A 19582-nucleotide genomic window follows, 5' to 3' on the forward strand; every position below is an offset into this window, starting at 1 on the left:
TATCACTCCTGCCTATTGATGAGAACTGGCTGTATTTTATTAGAAAACACATGGCATAATGGCTGGCTTGATGATGACAGGGAAGGTAAGTTGATGACTTACTGATGAAAGACCAATGGTTCATCTCAACCATCTCAGCGTGAATGCTCACGTGCTTTATATAGTGAGTTTTCAGCAACTGGGAAAACATCTTGTCTTCACAAAGAGGTATTTTGGTACTTCATCTTAAGATAACCTTGGGAATAATACCGGGGGAAAATGCTTCCCAGACTGGAGAATCCCATGCTTGCTTACAAAATCTTTCTTCTCAAGAAGAATTAAGTATGGGCTTTCTCAGCTTCTCAGTCTGGTGGTCTTTAATGTCTCACTTGCTGTTCTAGGCCTTCATCAGTCTTCCCATCCAGATGAGACCTGCTCATGGTCTGAGTTCCTCTTAAAACTTGCTTTGCTGTGCTGAACTTGCTGCTTCTTATGCTTTAATAATGATTAAGTAGTGTCCCACTCTGAGGAAATGCCAAAGGTGAGAGGGATTGGATTAAAATGCTGAGCCTAGGGCTTAAAGCCAGAATTGAAACCAGATTTTTTCCTGAGATTCAATGCTGATCCAAATAACCTGAGCAGCTAGCTCAGTTTCCTAAGTTTGTTGGAGAACCAGGGCTTTTGGCCTGCTGTTTGCTGGAACATGAGGCAAGCAGGGGCTGTACTGCAGGTGATACTATTCCTGACTGACAAGAGTCAAATAAAGGAACACGGTCAAAGAGAGCAGTTACCAAAAGCTGCAAGAGGCTACGTCTGTAGGGAGACTTCACTTTATTTCAGTGGAAGTTAGCTGCAGAGAGGTCAGTCCTTAGTTTTGAAGAACTCATCCCTGCATTATGTTTTCCCCCAACACAAAAACTATGTTGAGTTCCTGTTTGTGAGTCTTAGTAGATGTGGTGTGGAATTTTCAGCCTACAGCTCTTTGGCAAATTCCTGTCATCTAGATAAAATTACTCGAGTTAAAAGGAAGAGCTTTATAAAATACAGGTACTCCTATGTTGGCTGGTGATGCTCATGTGAACTGTTGTACCCATCAGTAATCACTTTGAATGTTGTATTTTAGGTCTGCTTATTATATAAGGAGCTTGTAATGAACTGGGGCTTCAGCACAGTTCTGGCTGTTGATTTGGACATGGAAATGGCTGCTCTGGTCAGTGTAGCTCTCCTTGTGTGTCAGAGTTGCAGGAGATCCTTTGTCAAGAGTGCATGTAGCAGCTGACATAATTACTCTGTGCTGCAACATCCTGAGACAATTGCTGACTTTACAGGTGCCTTATAAATACCCTGTTCTATGCAGTCCTTGAGGAGAATGCTCTGATACCAGGGCAGTGTATTTATGAGCCATTTGTCTCTGAGGTGTAGCTCATCATGATCCTCCCACCAGTTACTACTTCATGGCCAGATCTGGTTCAATAACTGGGTCTGTTTTGTGGAGGAACAAACTGTCAGGTTGGTCAGTTCGGGCACAGAACAGACATGGATCCCATGGCTGACCTCAGGGCTGGGACTCTGGCACTGGCTGTAGGTGTCAGAGCTGGCACTCTTCATGGGATGTGGACTGAAATACCAAAAGCTTTTCTGATGGTGGTGCTGAAAGGCTGTTGCTTCTGTGTCCATTTTTTGAATGTGTTACCTATTGCAGGGCAGGCTGTAGAAGCGAAGTCTGCATGGGATACGGTTCTATATATTAGCTTGATCTACACACATAAGTGAAGCTGTGTTGAGTAGTATGTTTTTGTAGATCCACAGAGTTGAGTCTAAATTGCCTTTACAGAGGGAAGTCTATCGTGTTTCCAATTTGCTTTGCCCACAGAAACAAATGCTGCTGCAAGCTTGCACCACAAAGTTAAAGTCAGCACAGCATGTACATGTTTAACAAGGCAGTCTTGTGTATACTGGGAAAAGTGACCTTCAAGCTTTGTTTGGAAGGGAACTATCTTTCATTTGAGGGGAGACAGAAAGTAAACTTTGAATATACAGCAACGCACTCTCCTGTTTCAGACAGCAACCTATCACTGGCTAGTGACAGCTGAGACCCGGTCTCTGCTGTGTGCTGCAGCATCTTTTTACTAGAAATCAAATTAAGAAGAAGAGTTCTTGAGTCATGGTATCTCATACGCTAATTTAAGTGCAAGTTAAGAATGCCTGCCTGGCACAACGGTCTCAGAACATCTCTGTAGCAAAAACAAAGAAACACATCCTTCTTTCTATTGTGCTTGCCAAGGGGGCTTATGCATTCCTAATGTATTCCTCTTCCTAATATAAATCTGCCTTGTTTGCAGGAAGGTTTAACCCAATTTCAGCTGCACAGACTGTGTGGTAATTTACTTGGGATTTTTTGTTGGAATTCCCCCCCCCCCCCCCCCCCCCCCCAAACATGCATTTTAAAAGAATCAGGTACTATCAATAAGACAAACAGTGTTCTAAGCTGGGAGTTTACACTGGAAGTTACTGAATGCAAACATTTACTGAAATCCTGATTTTAAGATTTAAAGATTTCAGATTTAAAGACTTGCAAGAAAACCTTAAGTAGAGGTGTTTAGAATTTAATTAAACTTTTTTTTCTGAAGTTTTTGCAGGTAATACAAACACTGTTTGCCCTCTATACTGCTAAGAAGCTGTAAGATAAAAATGTGGACATATGGTGCTGAGGTGTCTAAAGGTAGTAGCAGATAGTAAGAAACTGAAATATTCAGGTTTTAGGGACTGGGTCTCTTTACTCTTTTTGGCATCTTCTTTGTTTAACCTGTTAACTTTCACAGTTTTGACTTGAAAATTGTAAATCAGTTAATCTTGATGTTCAGAAATGAATTATTAAAGCACTGAAAATACTTGAATTTGGTGTTGTAATGTTTGCATTTCTAGAAACAAGTGTCTTTCCTACTAACTGCAGTGGAAAATTCCAGTAAAACTGTTTTTTAAATTGGTGTCTCCGGAGTAGCTGTGTTCAGTGTTGTACAGTGTGTGTCATCATTAAATATTTAAAACTGTAGGCTTTCTGGATGCTTATAACTTGCATTGTGTTCAATGGTTTTGACATTGCATAATCTAAATGCTTATCTATTAAATATTCACTTGTTGAAGTGACTGTAGAAGTAATGTTTTAGCACAGCTATTAATTCAGTGCATATGTATGTTGTTTGAAGAGATTGAATCTAGACCTATTGCCAAGTAATTTCTGAAGGAGCAAACTGACAGGATACAGGTAGGGAGATTGATCTGGAGAATCTCTGCTTTAAATCTGTATCACAAGTGAGATATCTGGACTTTGACATCAATAATGAATAGAAACTATATTCCATACTCCAGCCAAGCTGCTTCTGCATGAGGATTACCTCCCTTATCCCCATAACATTTTGTGGTGTCCTTGCTTGTTTCTAGTGACACTGACTTGAAATAATCACAGATAGCTAGTAATGTTTTGCCAAAGAAAGTAAAACTTCAGTTACAGTTAGTTTTCTGAAGTTCTATGTTTATTTCAGATTTCTTGCCTGGTCAGAACTTCAGGTGCTTAGCAAGATGACTAGAGGTAGTGTTTGGATATTGATAATAAAGTACTGATTTTAGTTTGTATATTATTCCTGTGACTAATCTGCCAAGATTCCAGTATGCATCAGTCAGGATACAGTAGTTGTCACTGTGATACTTTCCATGTAGGGTAATCTGTGATCAGCATATGTTCTTAGATGTTAAAAATACTTTGTAAACACAATTCAGGAATTTAAAGGGAATGATACTGAAACTGAATTTATAATGGTAGTATTTACTGGTTAGAGCTTACTGCTTTCATTTACTTGCTTTCTTTAAATTGCATTCAATATAGGCCTTGACTGCTGTGTCAAGCTCTATTCCGAATAGCATTTACCAGCTAGAGCATGGGCAATAAACATAACTGGATCAATTGTTACCATGAAAGAACTCGTACTCATTTGACAGAGGAAAAGTGAGAGGAGCTTTCCAGATACAGTTTTATTTCTTGACAGATACCAGTTCTGTAGCATAAGGCAAACTTGCAGTAAGTTAGCAAATGTTTTTTGTGTGACTCAGAGTGGGTTTATATCCTTGATACGTGACAGCATGTGTCCAGCGGTATCTTCCAAAGGGGCATTCTCAATGTATCTCTTTTGAGTTCCTCTTGGAAGGAATAAGGGGGAAGTGACTATATCAATGATTTTATACAAAAAGGTGAGTGGTAAACCTCTGTCTTGGCTTTATTACCTTTACTTGTTTCAATTTACTTCCAGAGTCTGTGTAGAAGTCCATTTTCAAAGAATTACCTTAAGGTTTGTTACGTGTTACAGAATCATAGAATGGCTGAGGTTGGCGACGCCTCTGGAGGCCTCTAATCTAACCACCTGCTCAGAGCAGGTTTGCCATAAGCAGGTTGCTCAGGCCTATGTCCAGTTGGGTTTTGAACTTCTCGAGGGTTAGACCCTAAAATCTCAGTAACTTCTTCCAATGCTTGACCACCCTGTGCCATGAAAAGGTGTTTTCTTATGGAATGAAGTCTATATGGAATTTCCAAAATAACTTTTCTGTGTTTCAGTTTGTGTTCATTGCGTCTTGTCCTGTCACTTGATAGTAGAGTCTGGCTCCATCTTTTTTACTCCCTTCATCAGATTTTTATGGCTGAGATCCTGCTGAGATGCTTCAGTCCCTTAATCACTTTTGTGGCCTTTTACTGGACTCATTCTAATTGTAAATGTCTGTCTTATACTGGGGAGCCCAGATCTGGAGACAGCCCCCCCTCTAAGTGTCTCGCCAATGCTGAGAAGAATGATCACCTCCCTTGACCTGCTAATAATGCTTCCACTAATGCAGCCCAGGTGGATGTTGGCCATCTTTGTTGCAAGGGTACATTCTGCTGACTTATGATCAGCTTGGTGTCTATGAGGACTCTAAGGTTATTTACCAAGATGCTTTTCAGCCAGTTGGGTTCCAGCATGTACATGAATTATTCCTTCCCAGGGAGAGGACTCTGCTTTTCTGATGTTTAACTTCCTTGAGGTTCTGGTTTGCTCAGTTCTCCAGTTTGAGATCCCTCTGGGTGACAGCACAACAGTAATGGCCTAAAAACCACTGCTCCAAGTTTCATGTGATCTGTAAAGTTTCTGAGGGTACACTCTATCCCATCACCCAGGTCACTAGTGAAGATGTTAACTAATATTGGATCCAGTATCAGTGGATGCTGGTGATTAGCCTCTAACTGGACTTCATGCTACTGATCGCAGCCCACTGGGCCTAGCAGTTCAGCCAGTTTTCAGTCGATGTCACTGTCCTTAATACTTGTAAGTCCACTATACTTAATACTTATCAATTAGCACTTAAGTACACATAGGTGTATTTAATGTGCACTTTGTGAGGATATTATGGGAAAGAGTGTCAAGTCCATTCTCAGCACTACTGAACTTGAACTGCAGATGAGGCAGGCCTTGTGAGTTAGTTATTTTCTGGCCTACTTAAGCGTCACTGACCCAGAGGGAAAGAAGTTTTAGGTATTAAGCATTGCCTCGCAGGTCACTTATTTGATTTAAGGTTTTTTCTTTGTTTTTTCTTTGCTTTTTATGTGTGTCTTCCCGTCTTCATAAAGAACACGAGCCTCTTATTTCTGCTTACACTGTACTTCCTTGGTATTTTGCTATCTAATGTATCGAATCAGAATGACTTTGACAGTTAGCAGTGGGTGGCTGGAGGCAAAGTCCAATTACTGCATTAGATTGCTTGGAAAATGGATCTATTTATTGACATCTATAGAACTACTTCTAGAGCAAAGTCTAGATAGTTTGGAGACTGCAAAAACGTAGCACCATGAAGTATGGCTTAGGGGTTTTGGCAGACCTTCAGTATGTTCTGTTCATACAGATTTCTTTTATCCTGTTTGAAAGGAGTTTGTGAAGCTTACATTCTGCAACCTCTGTTCTGAGTGCTTGCAAGCATGCATGCTTAGAAAACAGCTTAGTAACAGCTATTTATCTGAGTTCAAAGCTAACGTAAAGTCCCCAATACTGCCTTAATTTTCAGGAAGCCATGGGGTTGGTGGTTTTTTTTTTTTAATTTCTCAGTGAAATGTTTGACCAGCAGTTGCATAGCTTTCTTGTTAAATATTAAGATAAGTCACTGTTTTTCTTCCTTCCTTAGCTGATGGTCACTACCAGGAATTCTGACTTCTCTCCAGAGGACCTGACCCAATGTATACGGGAAGAAAATCTTGTGTCTGACACCTTAAATAGGATTGGATAGAACAGTTTTCGGTGTATCTCAATTCCGGACAGAATTAAAAACTGGCAGATAAAATTGAGATGTGCCAGAAATGCATGCAGTTTCGCATTGAGTTTATCTATAAGTAGTGCCTGTCCTCACCTACTTCCATTGGTGTCAAACTTTACATTAATAATGGTTCATTGTGTTCAGTTAGAAAATGGACTTTGTTGCTGTGCCCGCTTACCGTATAGAGTTAAATTTGGGTGGGTGGAAGGGTTTCTTTCGTAAACCAAACATTTACTCAGCTGTTCAGAACTGCTTGGCTTTGAGAATTCAGGATTTTGTTGTGTCTAATCCTGTCCTTCAGGCGGTCTGCAGTCTGTCTCCATTCTCTGGCCTTGGGTCTCCTTCAGGTCATCCTGTCAAGTGTGGCATGGAGCTTTATTTCTTACAGAAGCACATAGCTAAGTAGGCAAGTAGGGCAAGTTCTTACATTTTGTAGCTGTTGTATTTTGCTGCCTCTTGCGTAGCCATCACTGTTCATACTGCTGCTTTGGCTGGATGCAGGCAAGCTTTACTCTGTTTCCCTGTCTCTGGTGTAACTTACCTCTCAAGCTCTCTTTGCACCTGGGAATATCATAGGTGTATACTTTTTCCTGTAGAAAAGTAGGAAAATGACTCAAGGTCTAGAAGCTGTTTTTTCAAATATGGATGTATGTATTGTGAGGATTGAATATACAGAATAAAAAAAATTTCAGTTTTAAACACAAGTTGCTAGTGGGATTTGGCTGCACAGCCATATAATGGTAGCAGATTTACCACTTCAGGAGAAAAAACCCTGTTTTTACAAAACTTGTGTTAAACTCTTCAGCGCAGAACTGGCAAAATCAGTCACTTGACCCAGCTGTTTCAGAATCTGCTATACAGCTGCTATTCCTCTTCTCTTTGTTTGACTTGAAAGACTGTGCTTTCTGCTTATCTTTATTTCTGTAGTTCCACTGGTGCTCATTGTCCTTTCTAAATCCTTATCTAAAGAAAAGCATGGTTAATTAAGCAGTAAGAGCAAAATGACACCACAGTAGTGCCTCTCCTTTCCTTTCTTCCTCTGAAAGGGCTAATGTTGCTGATGAGATTTGGACTTGAGTACTGAATCTACTCCAGCAAGTTTTAAGAAATCAGAATTATGTATTTACCTTTGCTGAAGGACCTGTTAAATTTCTCATCTACCTTGTTAAAGGCTCTCGGGAATGAAGTATTCTGTCATGTGCAGGAACATGACTGTTGACCTTGTGACATCTTTTGTCCGGTGTCTTGTTTCCAGTAGTTTACAAGATTTCTTCATTCTTATAATTTAAAGTGGTGCTGCATAGTCTATGGATAAATTACTTAATGGTGCTGCAAAATGGCCACAATCACTTTTTACTCCTACAGCTCTGATAATTAGAGGGATTTTCTGTGGCAGGTTACATGCACTTAAGTCCTGAACACTCCTGCTGTGTGAATCTGGCTCTAGCTAGTAGTTGATACTGTCTTCTAGGAATAATCCTATGTTGACTATTTTAAATTACAAGAATCAAGTCAAAATAGAAAACCTAATCTATCAATTCTCAGTCTACGAAATTAACTACTACTTCCTGTTCAAACTGTATCTTGAAAAGTTGTAAGAGATATCAAATATATCTTTTTAAATAAAAAGAAAACTATTAACTGATTGGAAAATACCCATTGTCAGTGTTAAGTGATTGTATTATAGAAGAGGTGCTGAGGTGGAAAGATTTCTTCAGAGTCATATAGCAGACTCCTGTTGTGACCAGATGTCAGGAATATGTTTTAGTATCTAGTACAGTCTTTTTTTTTGGTTGGTAGCTTTTTAACACTTAGCATCATAGACACTGAATCTGTTCTTGCTAAAGGGTCTGTGGTTTTCTACCTGGCACCTTGATGGTGACAACTTTCATGAGCTCCTCTGAACAGTTCCCTAATGCATGCTTCTAATAATATAAAAGAATAACAGGGAATGTAAAAGAAAGAGGACTAAGTAATCTGTAGTTCAGTGGACTTGGCTCCAGTGGAAAACAAACTATTCTTCGGTGCAGCTTTGTTGGAATTCAAACTGTATACAAACTGGGAATTTATGTCATTCCTGCGGTAAAACTGGACACTGCCAGCTTTTCTGTCACAACTAAATTCATGTATCTTTGCACAAAAAAAGTAAATGAGTAGAAAAGACTGAGGTTATTCCCAGCTTGCCTGTGTAGGAGATCAGGAGACAAGTGCTTTGAACACAGGTCTAACCGTTGCGTGGCTCTCGTGTTAGAAGAGCAAGGCACTGCGGCTCCCAGGACTCTGTGGATAGTGTGTTATCTTGGACAGCTACAAGTTTTGTAGGTCAGCCCGGTTCAGCCAGCTTTGGAAGATAGCTTGTACAAAGCCTCTGGGTAGAAAATCAAAAGATCACCTCAGTGTTCAGGATACTCCTTGTTTAGTCTCCAGAGTGCTCTATTTCAATTGCCTTTTTTGTTTTGCTTCCACAGGAGTCTTAAGAGTCTGCTGATCTGCATGGAAATGAGACAGGGAGGAGGGACAATTTGAAAATAAATGTCAAGGGATTAGGCAAAAGATACTTTTACAGAGTTAAGTTCGGCTGCCCAGAGTTGGCTGATCCTGCATTGCAGAGAGGGAAGGAAAGAGTATAAATCTAACCACTTCTTGAGGCTCCTTTTTACCTTTATATTTTCTACAGTGAAAACCCCAGATAAAGTATTTTGTCTTGTCCTGTTCCACAAACATAGAATATGATCTGTTCTAATCTTTCCTGTAATAAGGGTAAGCCACTTGCACAGACTTCATGGAAAGTACTGAACTCTTCAACATGCTGTTTTTGTAGCATGTATCTAAGGATTGAAGAACCTAATCGATAATCTTAAAATATTTTCGACTGACACTTTGAGGCAACAGGTAAAAAAAGGGCCTGTCCAAGAGGGCCTGAGAAACTCAGTGTTACTAGGCTCTTGGTTGTAAGACCTCTGTGTTGCAGAAATTGGCATGCTGCTGGACAGCCAAAATGCAAGTTGTGTTCCTACTTCTGCCATTCATTCTTAGGTCTATAAAAGCGATGTAGCAGAGTTTATCTTGACCTCAAGAATGATAGTGGATAATTTGATAGCAAGCTCAACAGGTGTATAAAGGGCACAGCACTTGAAAAACACTTGCAAACCTCTATGTGCTCTGGACTGTCGTTCTGTGTTTTTCTCCTAGGAATCAAAGAGCAATGTTTATTCCTTGTATTTTTTAATGCTTTTTTAAAATGATGATGAAAAGGAAAACATGCTTGGATCTTTTTAAACTTGTCTTTTTAATCTGACAGTAAACTGAGAACACTTTTTCTCCACCAAGGCTTGCTAGTTTTTTTCCTTTATTTGAAAGTACTCCTTAAATTATATATGAGTTTATGTAGTCAGCCTGTACTGTGTAATCTGTTATGTTCCTTCGGTGTTTTTACACCAAAAAACCCACTTAACTGGCTTTGCAAGGTGACTTTTCTGATGGCCCTCAAAAACATTTCAGTGTTGCAGAACAAATTGCACTGTGCTATTCCAACTGTTTTTAAAGTGTTTGATTCCTAGTTTTTTACTTTCTTTTTCCTAAGGTTTCCTATGCGCGACCAAGTTCAGCTTCTATTAGAGATGCAAATTTGTACGTTAGTGGACTTCCGAAAACAATGACCCAGAAAGAACTGGAACAGCTCTTTTCCCAATATGGACGCATTATTACTTCTCGCATTTTGGTTGACCAAGTCACCGGTAAGTAGGCAGTTTTGCACTTCATCTCATTTTTGGACTGGCAGTTTAAGAAATATTTCACCTTTCAGTACAGTGGTCTTGTCTCTAGAATGTATGAAAGGTGTATGTAGGCCAGAAAATGCAATTTTCTGCTGGAATTGTTCATAAATATGCATAGACAAAAATAGATTGTGGAGTGTACTGAGCCAGCTTGAGTCATTTCCACCCTGAAGGTGCAGGTTTGAAGCCTGTTTCATGGCTTGTAATAAACTTACAGCTGCTATAATCTTCCTTTCCAAGCTGCTGTGTGAAAATAGTCCCTATGTGCCTTATGAAATGCTATTAAACACTTTTTTTATAAAAATAAAATTTTATGCAGAAATGCACAGCTGGTTCTCTGAGGCTAGGATTACAAAAGACCCAGACTGGTAATTGCTGGTAAGACTGTTTTCAAGGTTGCCTCATTAAATTTGGGCACTCCGAAGAACATGAACTTTGAGTTCCTCGGGAGCCAGATAGGTTCTGTGTTTAGCAGTGCCCTGAGGAGCTAAGGTCTAGCAGGTTAGTTGGCATTGTTACAGTGTCTTAACTAGTGAGTGTCAGTCACGCTGTGTAGTAACTCTTTAGACTTGGGCAGCAGTGCATGTGTTTTTGCTGCCTCAAATGGCTGATCTTCATAACTTGCTGCTTTTATAATTTGGCAGCTCTGCAATTTGCCTCACCTGCTTCCAGCAGGCTTGCTCCAAAAATAAGCAATCAAGTGAAATGCCAAGTACATGACAGAAATATTGAGTGTGCAAAGGAAAATACAAAGGAGCATGGCTCTACAAACTCTGATCTTTCAAAAAAAAAAAACAAACCTAGGGGTATGAGGCAGAAGAATTCATTTACTCACATAATTATTCCCTGAATAATAAGCTAGCTTGGGTTCTTTCGTAGTTGTACCTTTTCAAAGGCGCATGTCATTGTGGGTGACACAAAGCTTTCAGCTGTACGAGGTCATAAAGTTCTCAAATGGTCTTACTTTGAAAGGATTGTGCATGCCAGTGTTTGGCACTTGGCTGACCTGTAGAGAATCTCCTGTGTAGTATATTGCAATTCCATTTTGTTAACAGAAATCTCAATATTGACACATAATACAAAGAGCATTTTGTGAGCTGGTGTGAGTGTGGAGAGGCAGGGAAAGGAAAGGAAAGCTAAAGGCCAAATAGTGACTTGTAGAAGCAGCAAATTTGCAGGTCAAATTTCCAGTCTCTGTGCAATAAATAGGTGTTTTCAGTATGTTCCTGTATGTTTTTACATAGAAACGGTGGGATTTGACAAATGGGCCAAATAAGTAAATATAAATAGCATTACAGTACACATGTAAAAGTTTAAGTACTCATAAATCCTAGTAAGTGCACAGTAGTTCTCTGGCATAGGTTGTTCAGGTTTAAGGTTTCTTCCCTCCTCCTTCTTAGTAATTTGGAAGAGGTGGACTCAATGGTATGAATAATAAGGTTGTGACACTGACAGATGAAAAATGCAAAGTTGAGGCTGTGACACTTGCTTCTTTAAAGATCTCTTACACCTGCTCATTGTCACTTTGGTTTTAAATTGTCATTGTTTATGAACGGAATACTTTCTTTGTCACTGGTGTCTTTCTCAAGTGAGGACAAGTGTCTAACATGTCTGTTTATTCCTGAACCAAAATATAAAGGGCCTCTAAATGGATTTAAGAATATTACAGCAAAGCATGCAACTAACTAGTGTTGGCTGTAGTAGCTTTAATGTTAATTGGTTCAAGTGTTGACACCTCAATGTGTTTATGTTTAAGCCACAGTACAAACATTTGAGGTGTGATGTTCCTGAGACCTTCCATAAACACTTTCTGATCCCTTTGCATGGTATCTTTGTTTTTTCTATACCAAGGAAGAATCTATGGCCCAAGAAAAGTTTACTTCAAAAAATAATACCTATGAAAGTGTGATGGTATGCTTAAACTGAGTCTCTTACTTAGCGGTAAACATGGACTGTTAAAACAAGACTATAATTCCCATTACGGCAATCTAGAATTTGCACTCCATTCTTTGTCCGCTCAGCATATTTGCTCCAAAGGGAACTTCAAGGGTTGCTGGAGGAGAGCATAAGCCATTTCTTGCTGCTAGGGAGCAGATGACTAAGCTACTTACAGAATTTCTGTGAATTTAGGTACTGCAGAGTAGCACAAACTGAAAAGAGGTTACAGTGTGTCTGGTTCTGGGTTCACTTCCACCCTTACCACAAATTGCTTTGGTTCAGAATTACCCTTTGGCTCACTATGTGTAAGTTGTCTCCACTGTGTTTTCCCTCAGCCTGCCAAGCTTTCTACAGAATGTATCTTAGGTCAGTTAAAAATTAAAAAAAAAAACAAAAACATTTCAGTATGAAAGTATGAGTTCAATTCTAATAAGCTCAAAATTCTGTGTTCACAGCAATTGGCCATTAACTAGCAATTGGCTATGAAAACCAAATGTTAACATCTAATATTCCAGAATCTCTGAATGAATTATTGTATACTTTCTTCACTCTTTGCAGGAGTATCAAGGGGCGTGGGGTTTATCCGGTTTGACAAGCGAATTGAAGCAGAAGAGGCTATCAAGGGCTTGAATGGCCAAAAACCTCCAAGTGCCACAGAGCCCATCACTGTAAAGTTTGCGAACAATCCAAGCCAAAAAACCAATCAGGCCATCCTTTCCCAGCTGTACCATTCTCCAAACAGAAGGTATCCGGCACCTCTAGCTCAGCAGGCTCAGCGTTTTAGGTAAGTCAAATACATACTTGTGTGCAACTGTGCTGGAAGCCACATGTTCCCATGGGACCTCTTTGTGTCCCTCCACTCTTTCCCATCACAGCTTGTCTGATTTCTGTGTGTGAAGGAAACACATGAAAATGCTGAACTTGAGCTATGCTCCTACAGTGCAGCCAAAAGCAAAAGAGCATTTTGTCCTATTCACAGCATTTCAGTATCTAATAAATCTACTTAAACCAAGATGACATCTTTTCCTTCTACACAGTCACTGAAAAAATGCCTTTTTAAAGGTTATTTTTAATTTCCTAGACTATTGTTGATTAATGTGCCGGTTGATTCAGTTAACATTGACCTAGGCGATTCAATTTTATTTTTAGCCATATGGCATGCCACAGCCAGCCTCCTCTTCCCCACCCTCTAGCTTTACTCCCAGTTTTCTGGCTTTCAGTTTTTTTCCTAGTTAGTTGTCCAAATCCTGCATACCACACTTTGCCTTTGCTTATTACAAACTTGTGTAGTGAAGGTAATTCAAATACTTTTTGCGTGTGTGTTTTTGTCCATCATGTTGAAACTAGAGCCATACAGTTCCCCATGATATTTACTGTATTGAAGAGGACAGATGGTGAGAACAAAGGGAAACAAATATTATCTCATCTACATTCACAAGTACCTCAGATTTTTTTCAGTGATTTTGATCGTTTCTTCCCATCCTCTGCGCCTGGCCTATGTGACTGGAATGTGTTAAACAGTAGTATATTCAAACAGTTTCTATTTTATTTTTCAAGAAATAAAACCAGCTAGCAGTTTGCTTCAAAGATAATATACCAAACTTCAAAAGCTCTGCATTGATCGCCCTTGCTTTTAGGCCAAACATCCAGAGTTCATGGACTGCACTTCTGGCAGAACTTCTGAATTCTTTTCTTTCATGTTTCAGCCTTTTGCGCTGCAAGTGTCTCGCAGGTGTGAAGGTCGGTGCTAGAGTAGGTTTTCTGCCCTGAAGGAAGGGATAACCAATTTTATTTGGTTTTTGGTGGATTTTCTTACCATTTCTTAGGGAATAAAAGAGTTAATTTAAACAGCGTGCTGAATATTGAATAAAACTTGGTTTGCCATTGTTCCATAGGCAGAGCATAGGGGCAGAAGTTTTACTTGCAGGATGGACCCAAGTGAATTATATGAAATATGATCATGAGGAGTTTTGTGTAGCCTGTGTGTTAGGACACTCAGCATATTCTGGCAAGTCTGGCCTGCTGACTCCTTGAGTTCCTCTGAGTGCACTTGATCCCAGATACTCGGTGTTCAGTATTACTCTGATACTGGCTGGGATAGCATCTGTATTTCACTGATAGATATCCAGCTAGATCTATCATGATTTGTAAAAATCTTGAACTTTTGGAGTTTTTTCTTTGGATAGGACCTAAAGTTCTTTGCAGTAAAGGAATTTAAATAGACTACCCCTGTCTTGCAGCATTAGGCTTTGAACCTTAAAAATTTTGATTGACTGTGATTTGTTTAAAAGGGAAATGTATTTTTATGAATGCTCACTTAAATTTCACTGGAAAGTTGTTACTTTTCTGAGATACTAAGTGTGAAGTGATGCCTGAAACTACCGTAAGAGAATATTGTGATTTGCTGCACTTAAAAGTATAATGGTAACAAAAAGCACTGAGTAGGTACTAAGTCTGTAGTGAATAGCAGGGAGAGTAAAGTGTTTCTCACTTCTATCAATGTGGAAGGAAGAACAAGGTTGAACTGACTAGTAAAAAAAATAAACTGGGGTTGCTGACAAAATTAAATTTTGTTTTTTATAATTTTTTGGAGAAAGCCTTCAGGCTTCTGTTTCTTCTCTAAAAGACACCCTGACAAATTTTAAATTTTTATAACTCTAAAGGCAAATTTTTTTTTAGTTTTTAGGTCTTTGCTTTGCTGTTGTTGCAATATTGCAGCTCTGTTGCTGACTACGTAGTTCAGATTACACCGATGCATCGTATCTTTCAAGTCTTTTACATGCAAGAAATCTTAGCTGTTGACATTTCAGACAGGATTACCTGATGCAGTTTCCCTGTCTCTGTTAAAGGCTGAAAACAGAGCATAAACTTTAGTAATGAAGACCAATAGAATCACTACAGTGCTCCTTTTTTTTCATAGTATGAAAAATCTTGAGCTGGACTTTCAAAAGCAGCTATATATAATTGTTCCTCAGTTTCTGTGGCATGTGTAATTTTAAAAACCTTTAAAAATTTATCCAGTGAATGGCTCTGAGAATTTTTCCAGAGTATTTTTAAGTTGTCCAGGTAACTGATGAAAACAAGTTATGATCACAGGTTGGATCAATGGGCCAAGGCCAATGAGATGAGGTTTAATAAGGCCAAGTGCCAGGTCCTGCATTTTGGTCACAACAACCCCAAGCAACGCTACAGGCTTGGGGCTGAGTGGCTGGAAAGCTGCCCGGCAGAAAAGGACCTGGGAGTGTTGGTGGACAGCCGGCTTAACATGAGCCAGCAGTGTGCCCAGGTGGCCAAGAAGGCCAACAGCATCCTGGCTTGTATCAGGAATAGCGTGGCCAGCAGGGGTAGGGAAGTGATGGCGCCTCTGTACTTGGCCCTGGTGAGGCCTCACCTCGAGTGCTGTGTTCAGTTTTGGGCCCCTCACTACAGGAAGGACATTGAGCTGCTGGAGCGTGTCCAGAGGAGAGCCACCAAGCTGGTGAGGGGTCTGGAGAACAAGTCCTATGAGGAGAGGCTGAGGGAACTGGGCATGTTTAGTTTGGAGAAGAGGAAGCTGAGGGGAGACCTCATTGCCCTCTACAACTACCTGAAAGGAAACTGTAGAGAGGCGGGGGTTGGCCTCTTCTCCCAAGGGAATAACGACAGGACCAGAGGAAATGGTATGAAGCTGTGGCAAGGGAGGTTTAGATTAGATATCAGGAAGAATTACTTTACTGATAGAGTGGTCAAGCACTGGAACAGCCTGCCCAGGGAGGTGGTGGAGTCACCATCCCTGGAGGTATTTAAGAAACATGTAGACATGGCTCTTCAGGGCATGCTCTAGTGCCCGGGATTGTTGGTTTGTGGTGGGGTGTTGTGTGTGAGGTTGTGGGTGTGGGGTTTAGTTGGTGGGTGCTCTTTTTTTTTTTTGGTGTGTGGTTTTTTTTTTGTTGTGGGTTTTTTGTTTGCTTGTTTGTTTGTTTTTGTGTGTTGTGGGTTTTTTGTTTGTTTGTTTTTTTAATGTGGTTGGACTCGATGATCTCAAAGGTCCCTTCCAACCACTAAGATTCTGTGATTCTGTGATGCTTGCTGTGCAGCAAGCACTTGCACTGGTGGTGTTCCCAGAACTCTTCACCTTCCTCTTCATCCCTACATGTTAATGACAGTAGACCTCTGTCATCCACACTGAGTCTACTTACAGTAGTCAGGCATTTTATAATTTACTCTTTTTCTCCTCTTTTAGGGGTTCAGTGGCTTGCTTTCTTGCCAGTACATCCCGCAGACTCTGCTCACGGCAGTCATAATGCTCTGTAGTTTGAGACCTTTACTTAGCTGCAAACAAGAAGAAATATTTTTTCTTCAAGTTTTTTTTGTGCACAAGTGTAGTTACACTACTGCAGCACTTGAGCTTGGATTCTGTATAACAGTAACGGTTCTTAAACCCTAGAGCTCATTACTATGAGAAATGACAATGAGGTGCAAATCTGTAAAGTAGCTGTAAACTGAAAACTAAATCAAGTGTATCTCTTCTACCTAAGCAAGTATTTTCTGGAGTCCTGAAGAGAACCTTTAACAAGACTTTCTTTCTTTTCACATGTCTGAACTTTGCCAGGAATCAACCAGAGCTGCTTTAGGGCAGAAATTTCCTTAAAAAGCACTTTAACAGACTTCAGGAGTAAGATTAATAGGGCTGGTAGGCACTGCATGTTCTGAGTATTGGCTAGATAATTCCAGAGGGTTTAGAATTGTGTTTGCATACTACAGTCTAGCAGCTTGGGGGAAAGTGAGGGAAGAAATGCATGGAGAAAGCTTGCAGTCTATTATATATGTGTGTATATTCTAAAAACACTTTATTTTGGGAAAGAGTAGGAAATTGAAAAATCTTTTTCGCAGTTCATCTTCTGACGGTTGTTACTGCTCCAGAATCCTGAGTGAGTCTGGGTATTCATGTCAGGAAACTGTTGAAAGCGTCAAAAAATTCATCCAAAGCAAGTTAGTAATCTTGAAAAATTCACTGAGGGGTTCACTGACTGTAAATTTATGCTAAGTATTTGGCTTAGGCTAAACTTGTGGAAGTGGTGCACTTTGTGAACTAAACTATTAATGGTTGTGGATACTACACAAGAACATCTATTTTTGTATTCACTGACTGTATCAGGTGTAATAAGGTGCTCTTTCAGCTCTTTCAGTGGTGACACTTTAACTTTGCATGAGGTTCTGTACAGTGCAAGGGACGTGGCAGTAATACACAAGTTTCCTTAAGATTAAAGGGTGGAAAAGTCTGAAGACTGAACACTTTGCTAAATGTTTTGCAGGTTGGACAATCTGCTCAACATGGCTTATGGAGTAAAGAGGTAATAAAGGACTGTGAGGTTCCTGATAACCAAATTATTTTTAAATATTTTGCGTACTCTCACTTTTTCAGTAAGACTTTGGATTTTTGCATGTTGAGACCAGCTGAAATTTTTCGTTTTGATGCACTGTGCATGAAAGACATACATTTTGTAGCAATTCCGTGGAATTATGTTTCAAATGACCTGTTAATCCTCACTGGTTTTATAGCATGCTTTTGTTCTGTTTTTCTGTTACTTCATTTCAGACAGACCTAGCACTGTTCCCCCTACTTGTGTATAGTATTGTACATAATATTTGGGCAGTTGAAAAAATATATTTGTGATGTTACCTTATTAGTCTGGCCAACATGTTCATGCTGTGAAAAGCCCTGTATCACTTTCTTTTCCATTTTGAAATTTCTTTGAGATTTTTCTGTGAACAGCTACTTCATGATTCCATTTCCCTCATTCTTTAGTAGGTTTCCTCCAATGACCATTGATGGAATGACCAGTTTGGCTGGAATTAATATCCCCGGACATGCAGGAACTGGATGGTGCATCTTTGTGTACAACTTGGCCCCTGATGCTGATGAGAGTATCCTCTGGCAAATGTTTGGACCCTTCGGAGCAGTAACCAATGTGAAGGTCATCCGTGACTTTAACACCAACAAGTGCAAAGGGTTTGGATTTGTGACTATGACAAACTATGATGAGGCAGCTATGGCAATAGCCAGCCTGAATGGATACCGCCTTGGGGACAGAGTATTGCAGGTCTCTTTCAAAACAAACAAAACGCACAAAGCCTAACAAGTTATTCTCAGTGCATTAATACATGAAAACTATACAACAAAGGCAATTTACAAGAAGCTTTATGCGTTAGTAAATGCCTTTGTTGTATGACAGTGTGGAAATGGGGATAAAATGACTACTTAGCATCCTAAGAATATGTGAGATTTTTTATTGCTAATATTTGAATTAAAACTTCTTAAATATCTTTTGTGTTTGAATATTGACAAGAGGTACAGGGTTTTTACCTGTCACAATACATATTCTATTGCCTTCTTTGAAGAAGGTGGACCTTTTAAAATGTTTCAGCTAAGGGAAGAAGTTTTTTCTTTTTACATGACTGCCTTTATCCTATGAGTAAATATTGAGGCTTTGTGTTATACTTTAAGTTGTTTTTATGTTACTTCTTGATTTGCCTTGTGTTTTATTTACATTTGAATGCATTGCTGTTTTGTTGTTCAAGAAAAGTATTTGAAGTTTACATTTAATTTATGAAGTTATAAGCAGTATTTATTTTATAATTATCATTTGGGTTGGGGAATGGGAACACATTATAAAAGCTTATTGTAAGAATACTGGAGAACTTTTCGTAAAGCAGTACCTTGCCAAAGAGATAAGAGCCTCTTTGATGTGGGTTTAAAAAAGCATCTATTTTTATAAAAAAAAAAAAAAAATTTGGAGAAACTTTTTACTGGTCCTGGAACAAATATTTTGACTTGAATACTTTGAGAAATCTCTTCATATGACACCTAGTGAGCTTTTAAAACTTACCAGGAAATTTGCAGTTGTTGGGGAAAATTTAGAAAGATTTATGATGTAGAAATACTTTTGAGATCTTTGTATTAAGAGGTAGAGTCAATGGGATGCACTGTTGGTTTCATTTCTGTAATCATCAGTGGAGTCTTTGATCGTCCTGGTTATTAAGTGATGGGTGGCTCACATTAATTTGTGATTTTGAAACAAATGAAAATTTAAAAAAAAAAGAATATAAGAGCAAGCAGGAAACTTAAAATACTGAGATGGGGGAAAAAAAAAAATCTGTTCTTCCTAAAGAATTCCCTTCAGATAGAGCTCATGGTGTTTAGTGATGTACTTGCTATTGTTTGAAGAATTGTTTTGTCTTAATAAAAGACATTGAGCATGGTTTGCACAGTAGCAAATCAGCAGAAGTGGCCTGAGTTGGGTATATTTGGAGGTATTTTGAAAGTTATGTTCAAGGCTAACACCTGAGCTTTGTGTAATGTAAATAAGACCTTGAGTTACGAACCTTTCAGCTAATTTTGATTTCAGTTTATTTTTTAAGTTACATGCCAAGTGATGTTAAATTTTGAATGTTTTTGTATGAGTTTTTTCTTTGTAAATGGCATTAACATTGTTACTTGAGGTCTGCTTATTCATTTTTGTTGTCCTGAGGACTTGAATTTACAGTGCATCAGATCTGTTGCTATTTTTGTCTGTAGATAG

At 39.2% G+C, this 19582-nt stretch overlaps 1 protein-coding gene across 9 annotated transcripts in view; it reads left to right on the forward strand.

The window, feature by feature from the left end:
• Nucleotides 1–18139, forward strand: part of LOC141477655 (ELAV-like protein 2) — a 57086-nt gene extending 38947 nt beyond the window's left edge. For 3 of the 9 annotated variants that reach the window (XM_074166911.1, XM_074166910.1, XM_074166912.1), the window contains 4 exons: nucleotides 9890–10043; nucleotides 12579–12804; nucleotides 17315–17353; nucleotides 17809–18139. In XM_074166911.1, the coding sequence (XP_074023012.1) occupies nucleotides 9890–10043; nucleotides 12579–12804; nucleotides 17315–17353; nucleotides 17809–18139 (750 nt within the window). Of the gene's footprint in view, nucleotides 1–9889; nucleotides 10044–12578; nucleotides 12805–17314; nucleotides 17354–17775 lie in introns of all 9 variants that reach the window. The other 6 variants (XM_074166903.1, XM_074166904.1, XM_074166908.1 and 3 more) reach the window with 4 other exon arrangements.
• The last annotated feature ends 1443 nt before the right edge of the window (nucleotides 18140–19582 follow it).

This window comes from Numenius arquata, chromosome Z (assembly GCF_964106895.1).
Source record: "Numenius arquata chromosome Z, bNumArq3.hap1.1, whole genome shotgun sequence".
Classification (NCBI taxonomy): Eukaryota; Metazoa; Chordata; class Aves; order Charadriiformes; family Scolopacidae; genus Numenius; species Numenius arquata.